Source organism: Balaenoptera musculus, chromosome 8, assembly GCF_009873245.2.
Source record: "Balaenoptera musculus isolate JJ_BM4_2016_0621 chromosome 8, mBalMus1.pri.v3, whole genome shotgun sequence".
Taxonomy (NCBI): Eukaryota; Metazoa; Chordata; class Mammalia; order Artiodactyla; family Balaenopteridae; genus Balaenoptera; species Balaenoptera musculus.
This window is the reverse complement of record NC_045792.1, coordinates 36,358,961-36,377,752: the sequence shown is the minus strand read 5'-3', so window position 1 is coordinate 36,377,752 and position 18,792 is coordinate 36,358,961. Positions and strand designations below refer to the sequence as shown.

Sequence of the window (18,792 nt, the reverse complement as noted above, 5' to 3'; positions counted from 1 at the left end):
ATTTGGGGCCCAGCTACTCCACTCTGCCAGCTGTGAGCCTTGCAGAGCCCAGGGGTCAGGACGGCTCTGCTCACTAGTGGGGTTAGTACAGGCCAGTTCGAGCCTCTTAGCAGTCTCTAAAATGGGTATAATAATACCCCAGAGAACAAACGGAGGTAACTTGTGTATACACATTCGATAAACTGCAAATTTGCTATTCAAAAGTAAGATATTATTAGCATTTCTCAGCTGCTCCGACTTTGTTTCTCCTAATTAGAATAAAAAAGCTACAGTCACCTTATTTACAGCACAGGGTTTCTGTGAGGACTACATGGGCTTTGTACATGTAGGATGACATTATGATGACTATTGCAAACGCCAGTTACCGCTTCTGCCTGCCTCCTGAGAGCCTGCTATGCCTCCACCTCCTTATGGTCCTGGTGCAAATTTCCTGACCATCTCTTTCCTGTTTCTACAGCTAAAGGCAGGTGACAGTGTTCTTTTCCTCAAAAGGAACCTTTCAGCCATTTCTCCTTAATTCTCAAACCTCAGTGACTTCTAACAAAATGATCACAATAGCTCCAAGGAACAGAAGGTACTGACATGGCCACCCTCCTCTTTAGAAGCATCAGAACCAGCATCTTACACAGACTGGCCAAAGCAGCACACGGCCTGGACCGGGAGTACCACTATGCCGGCAGCTGTCCAGGCTCACAGCAGGCACTGGCAAAGGAGCCCATCTTCGAGCTCTGAGGGTAACTGTTTGTTTAGGGTTATCACTTTCCACGTCCCAGAGTGTTTGCCTCCTTCTAATCAACCCAAATCAATCTCCAATCAGCCACCTTAAGGAACAAAGAGCTATGCATTATTGTATCACTAGTTAAATTGATCTCATTCCTTTATTTGTTTGTTTACTCTCTGTCCCTACACCCCTCCCCAGTAAAATATAAACTCCATCCAACAGGAGCTTTGTCTCTCCTGTGTGGTCCAAGGGCCTGACACAGGACCCAGCATACAGTAGGCACTCGACATGTGTAATTTCTATCTTATCATCCTTTTCCTTACACCAATATTTTTTACTTATGAGATACTGGGCTTTCGAATTTCAATCTGGGAACAATCTTAAGAGATTGTCATGCCCCTGTATCTTTCAAATAATTGTAGCACTGGAACCATGTTTTCAATCACACTAAGGCATATATCTATATTCCATATGTATATCTATAGATATACCTTTATATATATTATATATAATATAGATATGCACATATGCCTTAGTGTAATTAAAAACTAGTGTTTATATATATATGTTATATATACTTTATATATCTCTTACTAAGTTTATAATCATATGTCTGTATTACAAATATATGTGCATATATTATATAATATATAAAATTATGTATACATATATACATAACATACACATTATATACATAATATATACACATATATACATAATATACCCATAATTAAACAGGAGGTGGAGACCTTGGAGGCCCATTACATGTTCCTCCATCTCTCTTTCCTACTTTCATCCCTGAAGGACTCATAAGATATCTCTAGCTTAAAAGCCATCAATCTAGTCATTCACTCAACAAACATTTACTGTGGATCCAAAATGTTCCAGGAACTTCTCGGGGCTGGGATACATGTGGTGCACAAGACTGACAAGGTCCCTGGTCTCATGGAGCTTACATCCCAGTGGGGAAAGATAGGAAATGCACAAATAAATAAGGAATCAACATAAACTCAGTGATAAAACTTACGAAGACAACAAAACCTCTATAAAGCGGTAAAGCGATAGGGGAAGACGAGAGAGAAAAAGAGATCAGTCATGCATGTCTACATTAGTCAGAGCAGCCAGGGAGGTCTCTCAAAGGAGGTGATATATGAGCCAAATCCTGTGTGTCAAGAATAATCCAGCCAAGCAAAGTGCTGAGGAATCCAAACATTTGGGGTTGCAGATGGAGACACTAAGAAACAAAGGAGGACGGACTGGTCCCAAGGTCACCCTGTTAGTTAGCAGCTAAGCTTGGACCAGAATGGAGGTCTCCTGTCACTCCACACTTAACCACTGGGATACAATGTTCTCTTTCCTACTTTCTGCAATTCGGCATACTCTTGTCTTCTGGAGCAACTGTCTTTAAAACGGATCTTTCCCATACTCTTTAACACATTTCCTCCCTTTTATTTTCTCTGTAAAGTCACCAATATAATCAACTTGTGTCTCTATTTACTAATAATATATATATAATAAAAATAACCATGGTAAACAAAGCGTGTGTGTAAGTGCATGTGTGCATATGTAATGGGAATCTGGGGCACATTTTCTAAGCAAAAGTAAGACCCATTCTATTGGAAAAGAAAGGCAACACGACTTCCTTTATTTTAGTATTTTTAAAAAGAAAAGCCATGTTGTAAAACATAATATCAAGCATTTTCATCTAAAAATCAAAAAATCTTAGAAGAAAGCTAAAGAGTTTAGAAGTTACCAGGGAAAATGTCACCATCTCTCTGGCTCTAATCTAACAGTGAAGCTGAGTGTGTCTACCCTTTGAAACAAAATAAATGACAACCACAACCAAATGCCCCTTTTGGCTTCCTGCTAGTTATCTTGCTTTGTGAAAGAAAATGCACTGGGCTGGCCTGGAGCCTAAGATGTGATCCACAGACCCCCAAGATTCTGGGAGTCGTAAAGATGCAATTTGAAGATCTGTGCTCTAACTAAATCAAGAGATAGGGAAGGAAGGGATTGTGCTATCAAAGAAATTTTCTAGATTGAATATTTGGTTGGGTAAATTTTCCTTTGTTGATTTGGAGCAGATCCTGTGCATTTCTTTTTTCCAGTTCTATTAAATCCTTAAACAGATCTGAGTTTTAAGGGCTTAGGGCTGCCCTTGGGAAATAGGTGATTACAGTCTCTGTTTAGGGTTTCAGTGATAAGGGGTGGGGGGCAGAAAAGAGGTAGTGGATTGAATTCCCCTCCTCCAGGCCAATTTCTCAGTGACTCTCTTTTGTAGTTCCCGTTTAAAGCGGAAACACGTTTAAAAAATGAAGTGGTGGCACATATAAAACCCCATCCGTTAATCTGCACTTTCCAATTGTTATATGTATATGAAAGAGAGACAAACGGATGGAGAGACCGATGTACACAGCTAAAAGACTAGTCAATTCCTGAGGAAGGAAGGCTCTACAAGAATATTTTTCTTTTTGGTTTATATTTTATATTTCATGTAATTATTTCACTGGGGGACTGGATTGGAAAACTTCTTTACCCACAAAAATGTTGCAAGTGTAGTTGGGAGATCTGGGGGAAAAAAAATCAGTCCTTCCCCCCAAAGTCACTTTAATGAATCAAACTCTAGTCCTACAACTGTTTTTCTCATACTGGAACCCTAGACCCCATCAAATAGGGTCAGATACGGAGTGATTTGCTCATTACTTCTAGGAAGGGTGCTAAGCAATTAACATGGCTGTGCCTTCGCCCTCTGCCCCAGCTGGCTAGACCTTGTTTCCAAGATTACTTCAGACCCTCCTCACTAGCACTTCCTCTAAAAAACAAAACAAAACATTCCCACTCTTGTCACATCTCCTTCTTTCCATTCTTCCTAGCAGATACATTTAAGTCGAGATTGACGGCTGAAAAACAGAAGCAAAATATCAGGGAACTTATTCAAAGTGTATCAACCCAAAAGGGGCCTCAGAGGTGGGCCAAACCACTCACCAAGTGCCCCTCATTGTTTTTCCAAGAAGGAAAGTAAGCACCAGGGAGGTAAAAGAATTTGACTAAGTTGCTACTAGTTGGTATCAGTGGGAGCACTGGGACCTTCAACATCCAGTCCCCAGGCCAGTACTCTCATATTATCACTAATAAGTATTAGAAGTATAATATAGTATCACTATATCGCTCCCTCTTTATTTGTTTATTCATTTATTGTGAAGTGTAAAATGGAAAAAATGAGGCACGTAGAGTAATCTGCTACCAAAAAAAAACACAAAAACAAAAACAATAACAGGGATAGATGTTAGAAAGTCTGCTCTCCAAGACAGAATATGCTTACTTTCTCCCAGATGCCGTACTCGCTATCAAAGTCTTCTGTGACCTAGAAGATCGAAGGCAATTACATTGCCCATATATATTTGCTATGCTGTTTGACTCTCCCAAGGGCAGCATAACAGTACAAGGGGAGTGACATCTTTATGAGGTTAACCCTTTTCTATTTTAAGGGTAGACTACCGAAGGCAGCCGTGTTCCCTGGAGCATAACAGGAATGCTGGAAATTTGGTAGTTAGGAGGAATGACAGCACCAGGCCATCATGCAGGAGGGAAAACATAAATTGTTCAGAGGAACAGTGAGCTGGGGAAGTCTATGAGAACACTAATGCCCATGAAGTGAAAGTGAGATGATAAAGGTGGCGGTGTGGGGGGGGGGGGCGTTGAATTATAACACAGCGAGAAGAGACAAAGGACAAAGCAAGGAAACTAATGTTTGTTAAGCTCCACCATGTGCCAGACAACACGCTAGGTTCTTTTATGTATTATCTCATATAATGCTCACAACATTTTAAGATAGTTTCTACCATCACGAGAAGCAGAAAATGAGTCTTCAAAGATGTTAGGTAACCAGTCCTGAGGTAACACACCTAAAGAGGCGGAACTGTCTTCTACGCTAAGGTTTTCTGGCTCTGATTCAGTCAACCTCTGCTAAGTTAAAGCTATGCACTATTTCCCATGATTCTCTAGGTCGGCTCGGCAGTTCCTCTGCTGATTCCACCTGAACTCACTCACTCGTCTGGCTCCGCTGAGTTGGAGGATTGGCTGGTCCAAGGTGGCCTCGCTCTCGTGCTGGCAGTTGGTGCTGGTTAGAGGCAGGGGTTCCTTGGTTCTCAGCATGTGGACATTCATCCTCCAGTTGGCTAGACCAGCTTCATTATATTGTGGTCTCAGTGTCCCAAGAGGGCTTTTTTATTTAACCATTTTACTGAGGTATGATTGACATATAAAGAGCTATACGTATTTAATGTACACAACTCAATGAGTTTGGGGATAAGTATACACCCAGAAAACCAGCACCACCATCAAGGCCAAAAACACATCCGTCCCTTCCCAAAGTTTTCTCCTGTCCTCTTTATTTTTATTTACTTACTTACTTGTTTGTTTGTTTATGGGAGAACACTTAAGACTTACTCTTAACAAATTTTACGTCTAAGAGAGCTTCTTAAAGCCCATCCTCAGAAGTAGCACAATGCCATTTCTGTCATACACTTTTGGTTAAAACAAGTCGCAAGGCTATTCAAGGTTCACTGGGGAGAAATAGCATCCACTTTTCAATGGGAGGAGTGGTAAAGTCACATTACAAAGGGGCGTGTGGGATGGAAGGAATCATTGTGATCATTTAAAAAGCAACTTACTCCAATAAAGATGTTAAAAAAAATAAAATAAAAATTTTTTTTTTAAACTTTGGGTTTATTTATTTATTTATTTATTTATTTATTTATGGCTGTGTTGGGTCTTCGTTTCTGTGCAAGGGCTTTCTCTAGTTGCGGCAAGTGGGGGCCACTCTTCATTGTGGTGCAGGGGCCTCTCATTATCGTGGCCTCTCTTGTTGCAGAGCACAGGCTCCAGACGTGCAGGCTCAGTAATTGTGGCTCACGGGCCTAGTCGTTCCACGGCATGTGGGATCTTCCCAGACCAGGGCTCGAACCCGTGTCCCCTGCATTGGCAGGCAGATTCTCAACCACTGCGCCACCAGGGAAGCCCCAAAATTAAATTTAAAAAAATAAAAAACAGCTTACCATAGGCTCTAAACTCCATGCTCCTTCTACTATCAAAACTAATATAAATCCTACATTGTCCTTAACTGTTCTTTTTATAGATTTATTTAAAAGGGCTACTGTTTATAACCTGGAATAGATGTCAGAAAACTTGGGTTCTAGTTCTACCTCTACTGCTATGGGAACTTGGAGTGTTTACTTTTAAATGGGGTTTAATTTTTTCACCTATGAGAAACAGGTTTGATCTGTTTTCTCTCTAAGGGTTCATGAGACTGTATAAATTGATAGAGTAGTGCCTATTTCTAGATCAATATGAACTAGCCCTCTTAGGGGATGGGCAGGACGGAGATGGGAAGGTCAGAAATGAGATGGCTTCTATTTTGCCACATACGCCCTCTTTCATTGCTGTGGGTTTGGAATTTGGGGGGCAGTGAGCAAAGGAAACTCCTTCCCATGGGTGGTTGAAATCTTCCATGATCTGGGTGTTGCTCTGATCATTTCCATTTAATACATTCTAAGACAGCATGGGTCCTCCTGCATTATACCAAAACTAAGAGTACAAGTCCTTGCTCTAAGGGCTTCTAGACCCGGTTAGGCAAAACATTCACATGCAACACACACTCACACCAGCGAAGCAGACAGTGGAGGAGAGAAAGCTCCTGAGCTAGCCTCTTCCTGAGGGAGCTGAGAGCTCTCTCGGAAAGATACTGTTGCCTAGTCTTTGGAAGATCAGGTTCCCAAGGAGAAAACTAATGTTTAATTTAGCACAAAGACAGCTCAGAATCTCTCTCTGGGGGAATGAGCCTGCAAACAGATGCACATGCAAAGAATCTAAGCGAGAAAAGGAAGCTCTCGTTGGTGCAATGGCTACAGGACTTGGGTGCAAACTTTCCTGATCTATCGCCTCTGCCCTGTGTTTCTGTCAGAAGGACCACTGCTCTTTCCTGTTTACGCTTATGTCTGTACTTTGCTCTTTTTCAACACCTCTGTGAAACAACCAAGTGGGATAATACCACCAGCACACAGGTTTTGCTGTCTGAAATTACATGGTGCAGTGTGGCAATCAAATGTGCAAGCCTCTGCCGGTTTAGCAAGTACGGGACTACTTAGGTGAACAACAACGAAAAATTAGTTTCTCAGCTGCTCAGCCAGAGAATGTTTTTATTTTTACATAATTTAGACTCCAGAGACCGCCAGAAATGAGCCGTGTACACCGAAGTGTGGCAATCATCATTCCAAAGACACAGTACAGTACACATTGTATTCAATTAAGCCACTTCTTTGCACCCTGGTTACCATGACTCTAAGAGATTATACTGTGTATCCAACAAACCCCTGGTAAGTTATTAGCAGTTGAAGGAAACTTTGGCCTTAAGTAAATTTTCTGGGAAAAAAAAAAAAAGAAAAAGACATGTAATTAACTTTCTGTTCAAATCCTTCAGAACTACCTGAAAAGAAGCCTGTTGTACAGTGAGGAATTCAAGGTGTTGGGCTTCATGTGTGTGAGAGTTATTAGTGTGCTGGAAAACTGAACCACATTTCTGACAAAAGAGAACTTTTAAAACAACAATGTTAATGATTCTATATTAACATAGGAACCAGCCGTGACTCCGGAAGCAAGAACACTGTTAAAAACAATATAAAACAAAACAAACCCAACACGAGTTTGATTCTACATTTCCTCAGAATATTATCCTTCAAGAGGAGGAGGGAAATGTAAGTTTAAATGATGGGGAATAAAGAAACTACCAAAAAAGTTTTGACTACATTCTTTGCTCTGAGTTAGAACCAAGAAATCCATCCTTATCCAAATATCATCCACCAAGAACAAGATTATGCTCATTCTAATCCTGTCACTTCTTCATAGAAACACTGTGCTTTTGATTAACAATTATCCTCACAGAAACTCGCTTTGAAGCCTTGGCAGCATTTTCCTCGTGTTTCTTATGGAAAGTCACACATGAGGAGGTACTGAGCAAAGAAGAGATTCCAAGCTAAGACCCACATCAAGCCTTGAAATTTTCAACATGCTCCAGGTCGGGGTTGGGAAGAGGGCAAATTCGTGCCGCCTGTTTGTGTGCGGTTGCAGTGAGAGAACTGATTCCCTGGCAACTCGAGCAAGGGACCTGGCTTTCAAAAGCATACATTTAAATCTCCACAGCAGGGAACTGCTAACTCTTTGCGACTCTGTGACCACATTCACTTAAGAATTATTCGTCAGTATGAATTAATAATTCAGTTAAATTGGTAAATTTGGACTATTCCATTCTAATCATTCCAAATTCTCTATAGTCTAAATTTCTCATTTACCCCCAGAGTCCACAACACACTCCCTGGGCAACTAAATGGAAACCCAGCCTTTATTCAAGAAGAAGTAAGAAGTCAAATAAACATTCCCTCTAGTCAAGTTCTAGATTAGGAGTCCTAGAATCCCAGGAATGGAAGAGATATTAATTGATCCTGTTCTGGAGAAGGACACTATTCAACCCATTTCATAGAAATGTAAACCCATCCCAGATGGCATCTCCATAGTAAACTATTTAGGGATAGTATGGATATACTGGGTAATATGGTATACTTCACTAACCATTTTAAATAAATATAAAGAGAAAAGCCATCCCTTGCATAAAATATCCCTGACATCCTTTTGGGGATAGAATCCTGAGCTGGAAAAACCACGAATCTGACTTGACTATGTCACTTCTCACATTAATAATAAATTAAATAATTTAATAATAAATTATCATCTCACATCTAAAATGTATTGAGCCTCTTCTAGGAGCCAGGAAGTAGTTAGTTATATCACTATCATTCCATTTTACAGGTGAGAAAACTGAGGCTGGAGAGTTTAATTAAATTAACCAAGAAGACATAGCTAGTAAGTTGTAGAGCTGTGATTTGAAACCAGGTAGTCTCACCCTAACCCCAGGTTCTGAAGTGTTACGATGTCTTGCCACCTCAAGCTGACTTTAACACTTCTGTTTCCAACCACACCCACACCCCTTTCAGACTGTAAACTCCAAGAAGACAGAGGCTATATCAAATCGCTCATCATGGATACATTCATTCTCTTGGCATAGAATAGCTGCACAATGATTCTTTATTGACTTCATGTATAATTTCCCCAAACTCGAAAAAGCAACCATGTCCACAATCTTGATATGAAATTTCAGAACTTTTGCTAAAACCATTAAGACCCACAGAGACCACAGTGCATGTCAAATACTGCTATCTGCCCATTTCTTAGCCATTCCTTTGGCAATTTGCTTGTGGTAGGGCCCGACTCTCTAGTCTTCTTCAAGCCTTGCGGAGAATATATAAACCTCTCTCTTCATCCCCTCTCCAAGGAAAAAGAACAGCTTTCACTCTTTCACACCTGTCCCTTAGATATGTATAGGAAAGGGTCAGAGCTAGGAGCCGAAGATGGAGAGCCACTCCAGCTATGGTCAGTATCCCAGCATCCTGCCTCAAATCAGGGAGGGAAGGAGTTGTTGACTTTTCCCTCAGCCATCTACCTCCATAGGAGCCTTCCTTCCCTGTGCCCTGTGACATGGACCAAATAGGGGAAACCGGTCTTAGGGAGAGTAAAAGATCTGTAACCCACCTGTAATTAAAAGCAAGGAAGAAAGCAAGTAAATATCAAAGACTATCTGGGGCTCACAGCTTCTCATAAATTTCTGCTCATGTTTTTTCTTTTGTTTTAATGAAAAGACCTTTTCCAAGTTAATAAACTCATTGTTGGGAAGATCAGTTGAACATCAAGAGAACCCACTTTTACCCCACGGGGGAAATTCTTATTGCACTGGAAGGCTTAGCCAGCCCAAGAAGAGAGGTGAGTTGGTTCGGCTTCTTTTAGTTTCTCTTCTGCGTCTAGCGACTGTGCTTTTAAAACCATCTCCTTTCAATGCCAAAGGCCATGTCACGCTGTATATAACTCACAGTGAATGGGAGAAGTGTGTAAATAGCAAGGCATTAAGCAGCTCAAGGGACTTGAAGATAGGTAATACAGAACACTTAGGCAGTGCGCAATGAGAAGAGGCTGCTGGAGGGGAAATGTAATACTTGTCTTCAAGTATATGAAGGATTATTATTGCTTCACAGACGCTGACTCCTCTGAGCCTTCCTCGCTCGACCATTTCCCAGGGCTTCTGATACACTCTTGCCAGAGCTCCGGACCCTCCAGGAGGTGGATCGGCCTCACGTGTTCCCCTCACTGCTCACACGCGACCACAGTGTCAACCGGCTCCACTCTCTGTCCCAGACGCCCAAGGTTCACCCACATTGGCCACCCAGCCAGCCCCACTCCTCATTCCACCTTCTCTCTTGCTCCTCCCAGGCCTGCTGGGGACCCACATTCTCCAATAAGTGCTGCCTGGCCTGGGTTTGACTTTCTCTCCTACCAGCTACTAACAGCACTCATGTTTTGAGTACCCGCTATGTGTCAGGGCACTACGCTGACTGTTATGCTAAAGATATTAGCTTATTTTACAGATGAAGATACTGATGCCCAAAAAGAAATTATTTCCCCAAGCTCATACAGCTGGTAGGTTTGAGGAGGGATCAAACACGGTCAAAACTCGAAAATCTATGCATGAAATTCTTCCATTTGACTAAATCCTCTAAGCCTCAGTTTCCTTATCTGTAAAATAGCCAAATATTGCTTACTCATCTCTCTCTCTCTCTTTTTTTTAAGCATTACAGAAAGTATACATAAAGTGCCTTGACATTCTAGGGCTCAATAAATATTTATTCCTCTCTCCCTCTGATTTTCTATATCAGTTTTGGTCCACTCTACCTAGTTAAGTACTTTTACTGTGTCCATGTGGTCTTGATTGACGACTAGCCTGTAAGTAAGAAGGGACTAGCTCTTTAGCTGTATTTCTCTATTCTCCCACAGAACCTGTTAAAGTATAAGGGAAATTATCATGAAAATGCAGAAGAAAGAATTTAGAATTGTTTTCATTAAACATGATCCTGCCTATGATCATATAAAAGGGACTGGATTAAAATACAAGGAAGTAGTAGAAGCCACTCGGAATGGTTTAGCTGCCATGCATAGCAGAACTGGATGATTTTTTTCAAATTTCCTTCTAAGCTTTTTGAGATTAAATAGCAGGTGCTAAAAACAAACACACACAACAACAATAAAAACAAAAACAGCTAATCAAGGCCACTCTTTCAGTCATATTTGTTATGCCTAAGAACATTTGGACACCCATGTTTGTCTCGGTACTTAACAAAAGGTTTACTGGCAGAGGGGAGCCATACCGCACTAAACTTTAAGGTTGAGAAAAATTTGATAAGCATCACCTAGCAAAGACATTATTCAAAGAAGCAGATGCCTTCTATAAATAAACATTGACCTAAACAAGCAAGACCTCTTGGGTGACATAATAACATTACTTGGCTGTCAAAACAAGCTTTCTACCATTTTTGATAGAGGAGTGTACCAACTTCTCTCTCCACTTGAACTCTTTTGCCTTTGTGAGATTCTTACAATTATCTTTACTGGAAAGAAGTAGTAGGAAGGTTCTGGATAGATAAGAACTCCCCCTTCATTACTTTGTTCTGGAAAACAGAACAAAAATAGGTCAGTTTTTAAGGAAATGATGGCTGCACATATAAACAATGTAAACACGCCTATCGCTGTCCCACGGAGGACATTTACCACATGGACAGCTGCAGGCACCCAGCCCTGGCCCAATGAATTGTTTCTGTTTTCAAGCCCCACGCCCACCCTACGGCCCTCAAATTTTGAACTGTCAATTGGAAACTTGATTATTATCAGTTAAAATAACCAGGGGACTCTGGCAATGATTTAACTGGTTTGACTTTCTTAGGCTAACAATTAACATTTTAGACTACTGTTGACAAAATAGTTAACTTTCCCATGTCATTTGTGCAAACTACTTTTCTAATATTCCGGACACACGCCGGGGGACACACCCTTTCCAAAGCTGCTCAGGTCTGTGCAGGGGCCTGTAAAAGACCCTAAACACTTTCACACCGTTGCACATTTTCACTAGGATTTCCTGGGACCTTCGGGAACACTTAAGTACTCTGATAGCTCAGTCTTATCTTGACAAGCATTGAATTTGAAATACCAACCCCTCTATTTACAATAAAAGCTATTTTGCCATTTAAAACAGACAACTGAAAACTTAAGTACACTTTTAATCCCTGGAAAAAAACTGGTATTATGATTTGTTGTTCTAGTAGTTTATTATTAGTAATACTAGTAATAATGCCTTGCATTTCTGCAGTGCTTAATTTTTTTCCAAAGCCTATTCAGAAACACACATTCATTGGCTTTCTCAACGAGCTAGGGCAGCATTATTGTTCTGTTTTACACATGACTGCTAAGTAACTTGTCCTAGGTCACCCAGCTCGTTAGTGATCAAGCAGGCACAGGCCGAGGATGCAGTCTCCTGTCTGATCTGTTTTCTTTCCTCCACACTACATTAGAGAAAAGATAATCTCTGAAGCCAAAGATGACTTAGAACCACTTATCTATCCAGCCTAGCAACACAGTCTAAGCAACAGAAAAAGAGCTTGTCTCAGGCAAAAGGGAAAGATTAATAATGCACCACGGAAGCTCTAAACCTTTCTGTTCCATGGACCAGCAATTATTCAGTTTCACAGTTCATTCAAAGATTCAAACATACTTCACCAGAAAATGATTTAGTGCCTAAAGCCTGCTCCAAGTGGTTAGAAATGCAGATCTGCTTAAACCCTTACAATCCAGGCCCTCTTTAAAGGCCCTGTTCCTGCAATCTCTGCAGTAATGGGGCTTCCCCTGAACTTGCACTTGAGTTAAATGAAGAAACTGGCTGAGTAAGGGCTGCAGAATTAGGCTCTCAATGTGGACAGAATTAGAACCAGCTTGGAGGTTATTTCTTGCATTGTTCTTGAAACTCAGGCTATTGAAAATCTCAGACATTATATATTTCTTGTAGTTTCACACCCCTCAAAGACAGCACTATCCCACAGAACAGAAGTTCCCTTTCCACCCTCATTCAAATATTACTGACTATATACAAGGCATTGTAGTAGCAGGTATGCAGGACACAGGGCTTTCATCTGAGGACAACCGTGCATATTCGATTTTAGATGATCAATATTCTCTCCTTTTATCCAAAGGACCATTTATGGCCACTTAGGGCATACGAATTAACTATTAAGGGATACCTTCAATACACCCAGACAGAAAATAAATCTAGTTATGGACACAGTATTAAGAAAGAATTCTGAAACCCATCTGCGCAAAGTCCCCTTTAAATGGATGCTGTTTCTGAAAATAAGAGGATCCTGAGCGAAGTGAGACCTGCAGATTTAACAGGCCTTAGTGGAATCACTCCCAAATGCCCAGGCCTCCCTTCGGACACAATGTTATCAGGTTAATACAGTACTTGCATCACCATCTCTGAGTACCATGCTGAGTAACAGAGCGCCAAATTTAGAAGCTAAAATGGAGAAGGGAATTTCCAATAAGCAAAAGGGGGGTGGTGGATCAACCCTTGCAATGGCACAGGTTTTGCAGTGAAAAGCCACCATCAGAAATAAACTGGACTTCTTACTCCTACACTCACACTGCACTCTCATCAGTCTTCTCGGCACTCGGGGAGGGAGCTCCTCTAAGGGGATGTTAGGAGATGGTTGGTAGTCAGGGGAGAGAAAGCAGATTCCTTTTAGAACAGGAGGGAAGGCACAGCCACCTCTGGCCTTTTGCAGCAGTAAGCCTCCAGTGGGGAAAGGCCAGACATGGTGCTCTCACTTTCTCCCAGCATGGATATTTGCTATCGTACGTAAAGTTACAATAACCACTGAAGTTGGTTTCAATTCGCATCCCCAAGCCCCCAGGAGAAAGAGGCAGCCTCATTTCCTTCCAAGTGGGAGAAAAGCAAAAACCAAAAGAACGAGGCCATAAGCAGACACCTTCCTTGCAGCGGCTGGGATGTGAAGGCCACATCCCAATCTTGGCACCCAGGACAGAGATCTGTCTTCTCCACTGAGAAGGGCTGGGCGCCTGGTTCCCTGTATCACCCCCAGAAACACTTACCAGGAGACTGTGAAGCACACAAGGCGGTATTATTGGGAGACTTGCAGACAGATTATAAATTTACTGGGGACAATCAAGGCATTTAGATGCTTTTGGCTGCAGATGCCAGGGACACACACACTCACATACAAACCTCATTCTTCCCTCCATTTGAGTGATTCTTTACCCGCCCCGCCCCCCTTTACCTCAACATGTCTCTTTCACGAAACAAACTCTCATTGCTGTCCTAGGGAATTCCAGGGAGAGGTGGGGATAGAGCAGGTGGAAGGGAAAGGAAATTAGGCCTTGAAGCACTAATATAACCCCACAGGCTAATTGTATCCAAGGATAAAACAACAAACATTGGGCAGTTTAACTGTTAGCAGTTATCTTTCGTCTGGAGTTGGCGCCAGGAAGTTGCAGTTCTAGGCATCTCAAGCAAAATGTGTGGTGGAATAGAACAGCACCAATCCAGCCCCCAGACTTTCTGGAAACTTCAACCATCACAGACCCAGGCCAGGGATAAGGAGTCACAGAGAAGCATCCTAGGGGCCTGGCTGGAGGATGTCCTTCCCTAGAGCTCCTTCTCAAGCTCCCTTGGAGAAGGAGTTCAACCCAGTGCCCTCCTCTCCTTTGGGCTTTTTGAGGACCGTTCTCAGCTTGCATGGCCATTTCCTGTTGCTGACTTTCATTAGGGCTGGCTTGGGCAAACTGGAGCTGTGCTGTGAGCGGACACAGGACTTCCGAATCCCCACAGAACTCAGAAATGGAGGAAGTTTGCAGGGCTGCAGGGCTGCAGGGCTGCAAGGCAGGGCTCCACCTTCTACCCTGAGGCTATGGGCCCAGCAGCTTTGGGGGGAAAGCCAGCACACGGCAGGCAGTCACCTGACCAGGACTAGCACCAAGAACCAATGAGTCAAGGGCTACCCCCTCTGGGATGAGGTGTGTCTATACCTCTGAGGAAGAACTTCCAGCCAGAAACCTAATCACAACTTTCAGGTTGGATGTCCTGTCACCAGGAATGGCTGAAGACAAGGCACTCTCTAGGATGACAGCATGGAAACAGCCCCTTTGCGCCTGCCCATTTTAGTGAAGGCTGTAAGTGGGCACTATCTGATTGTAGTGCCTGTGGAAAGAAGCTAGATGGGGACAGTGGGGGAGTCTGTAAGAAATCAGGGAGCAGGCCTTGTAAAAACACTCCCTCACCAGTCTTTGGGCTATTTCCCCAAGTTTTTGGTTTTGAGTGAGGGAACGCTCAGGGAACTTGCTCTGCTAGAGATTACCACTTATGTTCTCCTGACCCAAGGAGAAGGGGCCACTTCAAAGAGGGAAGGGGAAATAGGACAAGAAGGAAAAGGCTTGGCTAAAGGTCATCTGGACTGCCAAACAAATGCTTTCAGGCTAAGCATGGCTTGCTGGGCCTAATCAGTGCTGACTCGCCAAAGCAGGAGGCTTCCTGAGACAAGACCTTCCTCAACGGCTCAGATCTTGCCGCTCGTAGCCAATCCTTCTGCAAGCTCTGGACCCCAGAGCAAACTCTGGAAAACTCAAGTTCCTTACCACTTAAGGAATACTCTACAGGTGGAGGAAAACCCATGAATGAACACCAGCAGGACTTGACGAGTACGGGTTTAGTAACACCTCACAAACAAGACACCCAATAGTCTTTGAGGTAGTCAGGTGGCATCTTGGCCCTTTGCACGGCCGTCCACTCTACGTCAGGCCGAGGCCAGCTCTACCCTCGCCAAAGTCCACACGACCACAGCCAGAATCAGGAGGAAAACCAGGTGCCTTACCGCAATCAGGGGGCCGAGTTCCTCTGGGTCCGCCGGGGTTGAGGCCGGTGTCTGCTGCTCCCCGTCGATCCCACCGCTGCCACCATTATTGTTACTGCTCAGCAGGTGCTGCTGGTGGTGATGGTGATAGTCCGGTGGGGGCGGTGGGGCCGCTTGGGAGGCTGTAGGAGGGGCAGCAGGTGGCGGGGGAGGGGCTGTAGTGGTGGCAGCAGTGGCAGTGGCCTTGGTGTGCTTGCCAGCCTTCCTCGCCCCCTGGCCGTGCTGCACGAGGCTCAGGAGCTGCAAGGTGCTCTCTCTTTCCCGGTCTGAGCTCTCGGCCCTACCCCGTTCGTAGCGTCCTTCACAGCTCAGGTGGTGCTGGCGGCAGACGGCGATCCGAGCCCGAAGGCGCTCCACGATGGCACTGTGCACTCTCGGGGTGACCGAGCCCCCTCCAAGGAGCCCCGCCCCAGGGGCCCCCCCTAACCCTCCTGTGGGGGCCTGCGGGGGCGCTGTGTCCCCCATCTTACTGGACACAATGATTGCTGCCTCTGGGATGGTGAGGTGGAAGGAGGCTATGGCTGGTTAGTGCAGGCAAATCTGCTGTTGACAATGTGCGCTCAGTGTTCAGGGCCACATGAATAGAGGTCTTCAGAGGTTGGGGGGAGTAGTGGAGAAGGTATGGGGGAGGGGAGTGAGTAAAAGAGGGTGAGGAGAAAGAATAGAAACCAATCGCAGAGGGTTATTTGGAAACAAACCCTGATCAACTTACTCTAATTGCATTTGACAGCTCTGGAGAAGTTGGACAGAGTTAGTGGGGTTTTTCTCCCCCCACCAAGCTGACAAGAGCCACTAGGTACTTTGTAAACACACGATCTGGGGGTAAGAGCAAGAATTCAGGGTTTGTCAAGTGAGAGACAGGAACAGACAGCAAAGGGAATTGTGAGAGGTATTAATACAGAGCTGGACTCCCCCTCACCTAGTTGTTTTGGAAGATTCTTTATGGGGATGTTTCTGCAGAGAAACCCATTTCTACCATGGTCTCTGTAACCCACGGCCTTTACTTTTCCTCAGGTTAAAAAAAAAAACAAAAAGTGCTGTTTCAGAAGCTTTTTGAAGTCAATGTTCAAAACGTACAAAAATCAAGAGATACTGTCTTTTGGCTTTTAATTGTTCCTCCCTTTCCCTTTGCTCCGGTGTTTTCTCCCCTTTGGGGGACTGTAGGATGTGATCCTCTCCCCAAAGAACGGGAGGCAGCTTTTCAATTGTTAATGTCAGTAACTGGACTTTTGGACCATGCTTTTTTCTTCAGCTAATCCAATCACCAGTAAAATCCTCATTCCAAGGTTTCCCAGCCTTAAATGAAAGCAGTCTGAAGTCACTAGCCACTGAGAGAGATCCTTCAACACATTTTTTTCTTTCCCGCTTACGTCCCTAGTCCTCACCCCCGGCTCGATTCTAATACAGTATCAAGAGAGACAAACTCCTCCGAGAGTAATTTACAAACGATGGTCAAACTTACAAACTTCCAGCAAATTGCACCGAGTCATGTCCAGCCACTTTTCTGTCCACTTTTGTACATTCCATCCCCGGCCAGTGGATCTGAGGGTCTGGACTCGCAATAAGCAATGTGGTTCTATATCTTGGATTGCTCCGCTTTAGAGATGGAAAAGAAAGTAGCTGGTCTTTTCCTTTCTCTTTCCCGTCTGTTGTTCGCCGCTGGGCTGACACTGGCTCCGCTGCCCGGAGTCACGGCGATACACAGGCTTTCATTGTGCTCCGATAGGAGAGGGAGAGAAAGAGAGAGAGTGAGACAGAGGGAGAAAGAGAGAGCCAGCGAGCTGCGGGGGGGGGGGGGGGGGGCGGGGGGCGGGGGGAGCGCTCGCCCGAGGCTCCCTGGTGGAAGGCGGGTGCCACTGCACAGGCGAGCAAGGCGGCCGGCGCCGGGGAAAGGGGAACGCAGAGGGCCTCCCAGCGGCTGAAGAGGTGAATCCCAAAGCCTGCGCATCTCGGCGGCGGCGCGCGCAGCTCGGCCTCCGCCTCGGCTCCGGGGCGGGGGAGAAGGCTGGGGAAATTCCCCAACCTCTAGTCGACTACTTCACCAGCTCGAAATGTGGAAGAAATTCCCGGCCAGGGGATGTATTTTCCCTTCCAGACCTCCGTTACGCCCCCCTGAGGATGTCATTTTCATTTTTCAGTATGTTGTCCATGACACCCCTGAGCACCCTAGCGAGAGCTGGGTGAGCACGGAGGAGATGTTCAAGAGTGTCACAGGGAGACGTAGGGTGTGTGCGCGCGTTGCGGGAGGGGGGAGGAGGGGGAGGAGAGGAAATCACATCATTAGCTCCTAAAGGACAGGCGGGTGTCTGTCTACCTGCCCGCCTGCTTTGTACGTCTCTGGATAAGTCAATCTGGGTGATCACAAGCAAATCAGTAAGAATAACTAAAATAGTTTACCATGATGAAATTACCAATACCAGTTCCAGACAGAAAAAAAAAAAAAAAGATTTCTTTGAAAATACAAGATTGCCTACGACAAACCTAATGCAAGATCTGGGGTCTCCATAGCTGTCTGATTTACATATACAATGAGGAAAATCATTATGTAGCAGTCTAGTTTCAAGAAGTTTACTAACACAAACCAAACATCTCTGACACAGACTGTTGTCCCCTCATCTTCAGATAATCCTACCTTTAAGACCTCAAAATGTATATTGGATTCTGCTTATTATTATCAATTATGGAGAATAAATTAAGGTGAACACAAGATTGGTATAGTCAGGTCCGTAAATATTCTGTGTACCCTAACTTGGAAGTCATTTGGATTTGAGGTCTCAAGCAATGGGGCTTTGTTAATTTAAACCAACTCTGGCATCTCAGTAACACGGTCCTGCTTCAAACTGAGCTGTGGATAGAAGTGAATCGGTAAGATCAATGCAAACATTTTAAGGTTGGATTTATCTACAGTTTAGTTCTCGATAGGCTGGCCTACATTAGTTCATTTTATTTTCACAAATCCTGGAATGCTAGTTTGGAATTTGGGACAAGTGCATTCTGATGCAATATAATTTTTTACTTCTCGTTGGAACATACTTCTGTCTGTCCCTTCCAAGGCTAAGTTCCTCACCACTCATGGAGAAAGGCAGAAATATATCTTTGTTAGGTATGCAGATTTGAACGCAGAACTCTCTCATGAGGTGTCATTAAAAAGTGAAGGAGTTT

At 43.8% G+C, this 18,792-nt stretch overlaps 1 protein-coding gene across 1 annotated transcript in view; it reads right to left on the bottom strand.

Annotated features, from left to right (window-relative positions):
• MAML2 (mastermind like transcriptional coactivator 2) overlaps nucleotides 1-17,383 on the bottom strand; it is a 362,285-nt gene extending 344,902 nt beyond the window's left edge. The window contains exon 1 of the mRNA XM_036861124.1: nucleotides 15,592-17,383. Within this exon, the coding sequence (XP_036717019.1) occupies nucleotides 15,592-16,095 (504 nt within the window). The 5' untranslated portion in view covers nucleotides 16,096-17,383. The remainder of the gene's footprint in view (nucleotides 1-15,591) is intronic.
• Nucleotides 17,384-18,792: the final 1,409 nt, after the last annotated feature.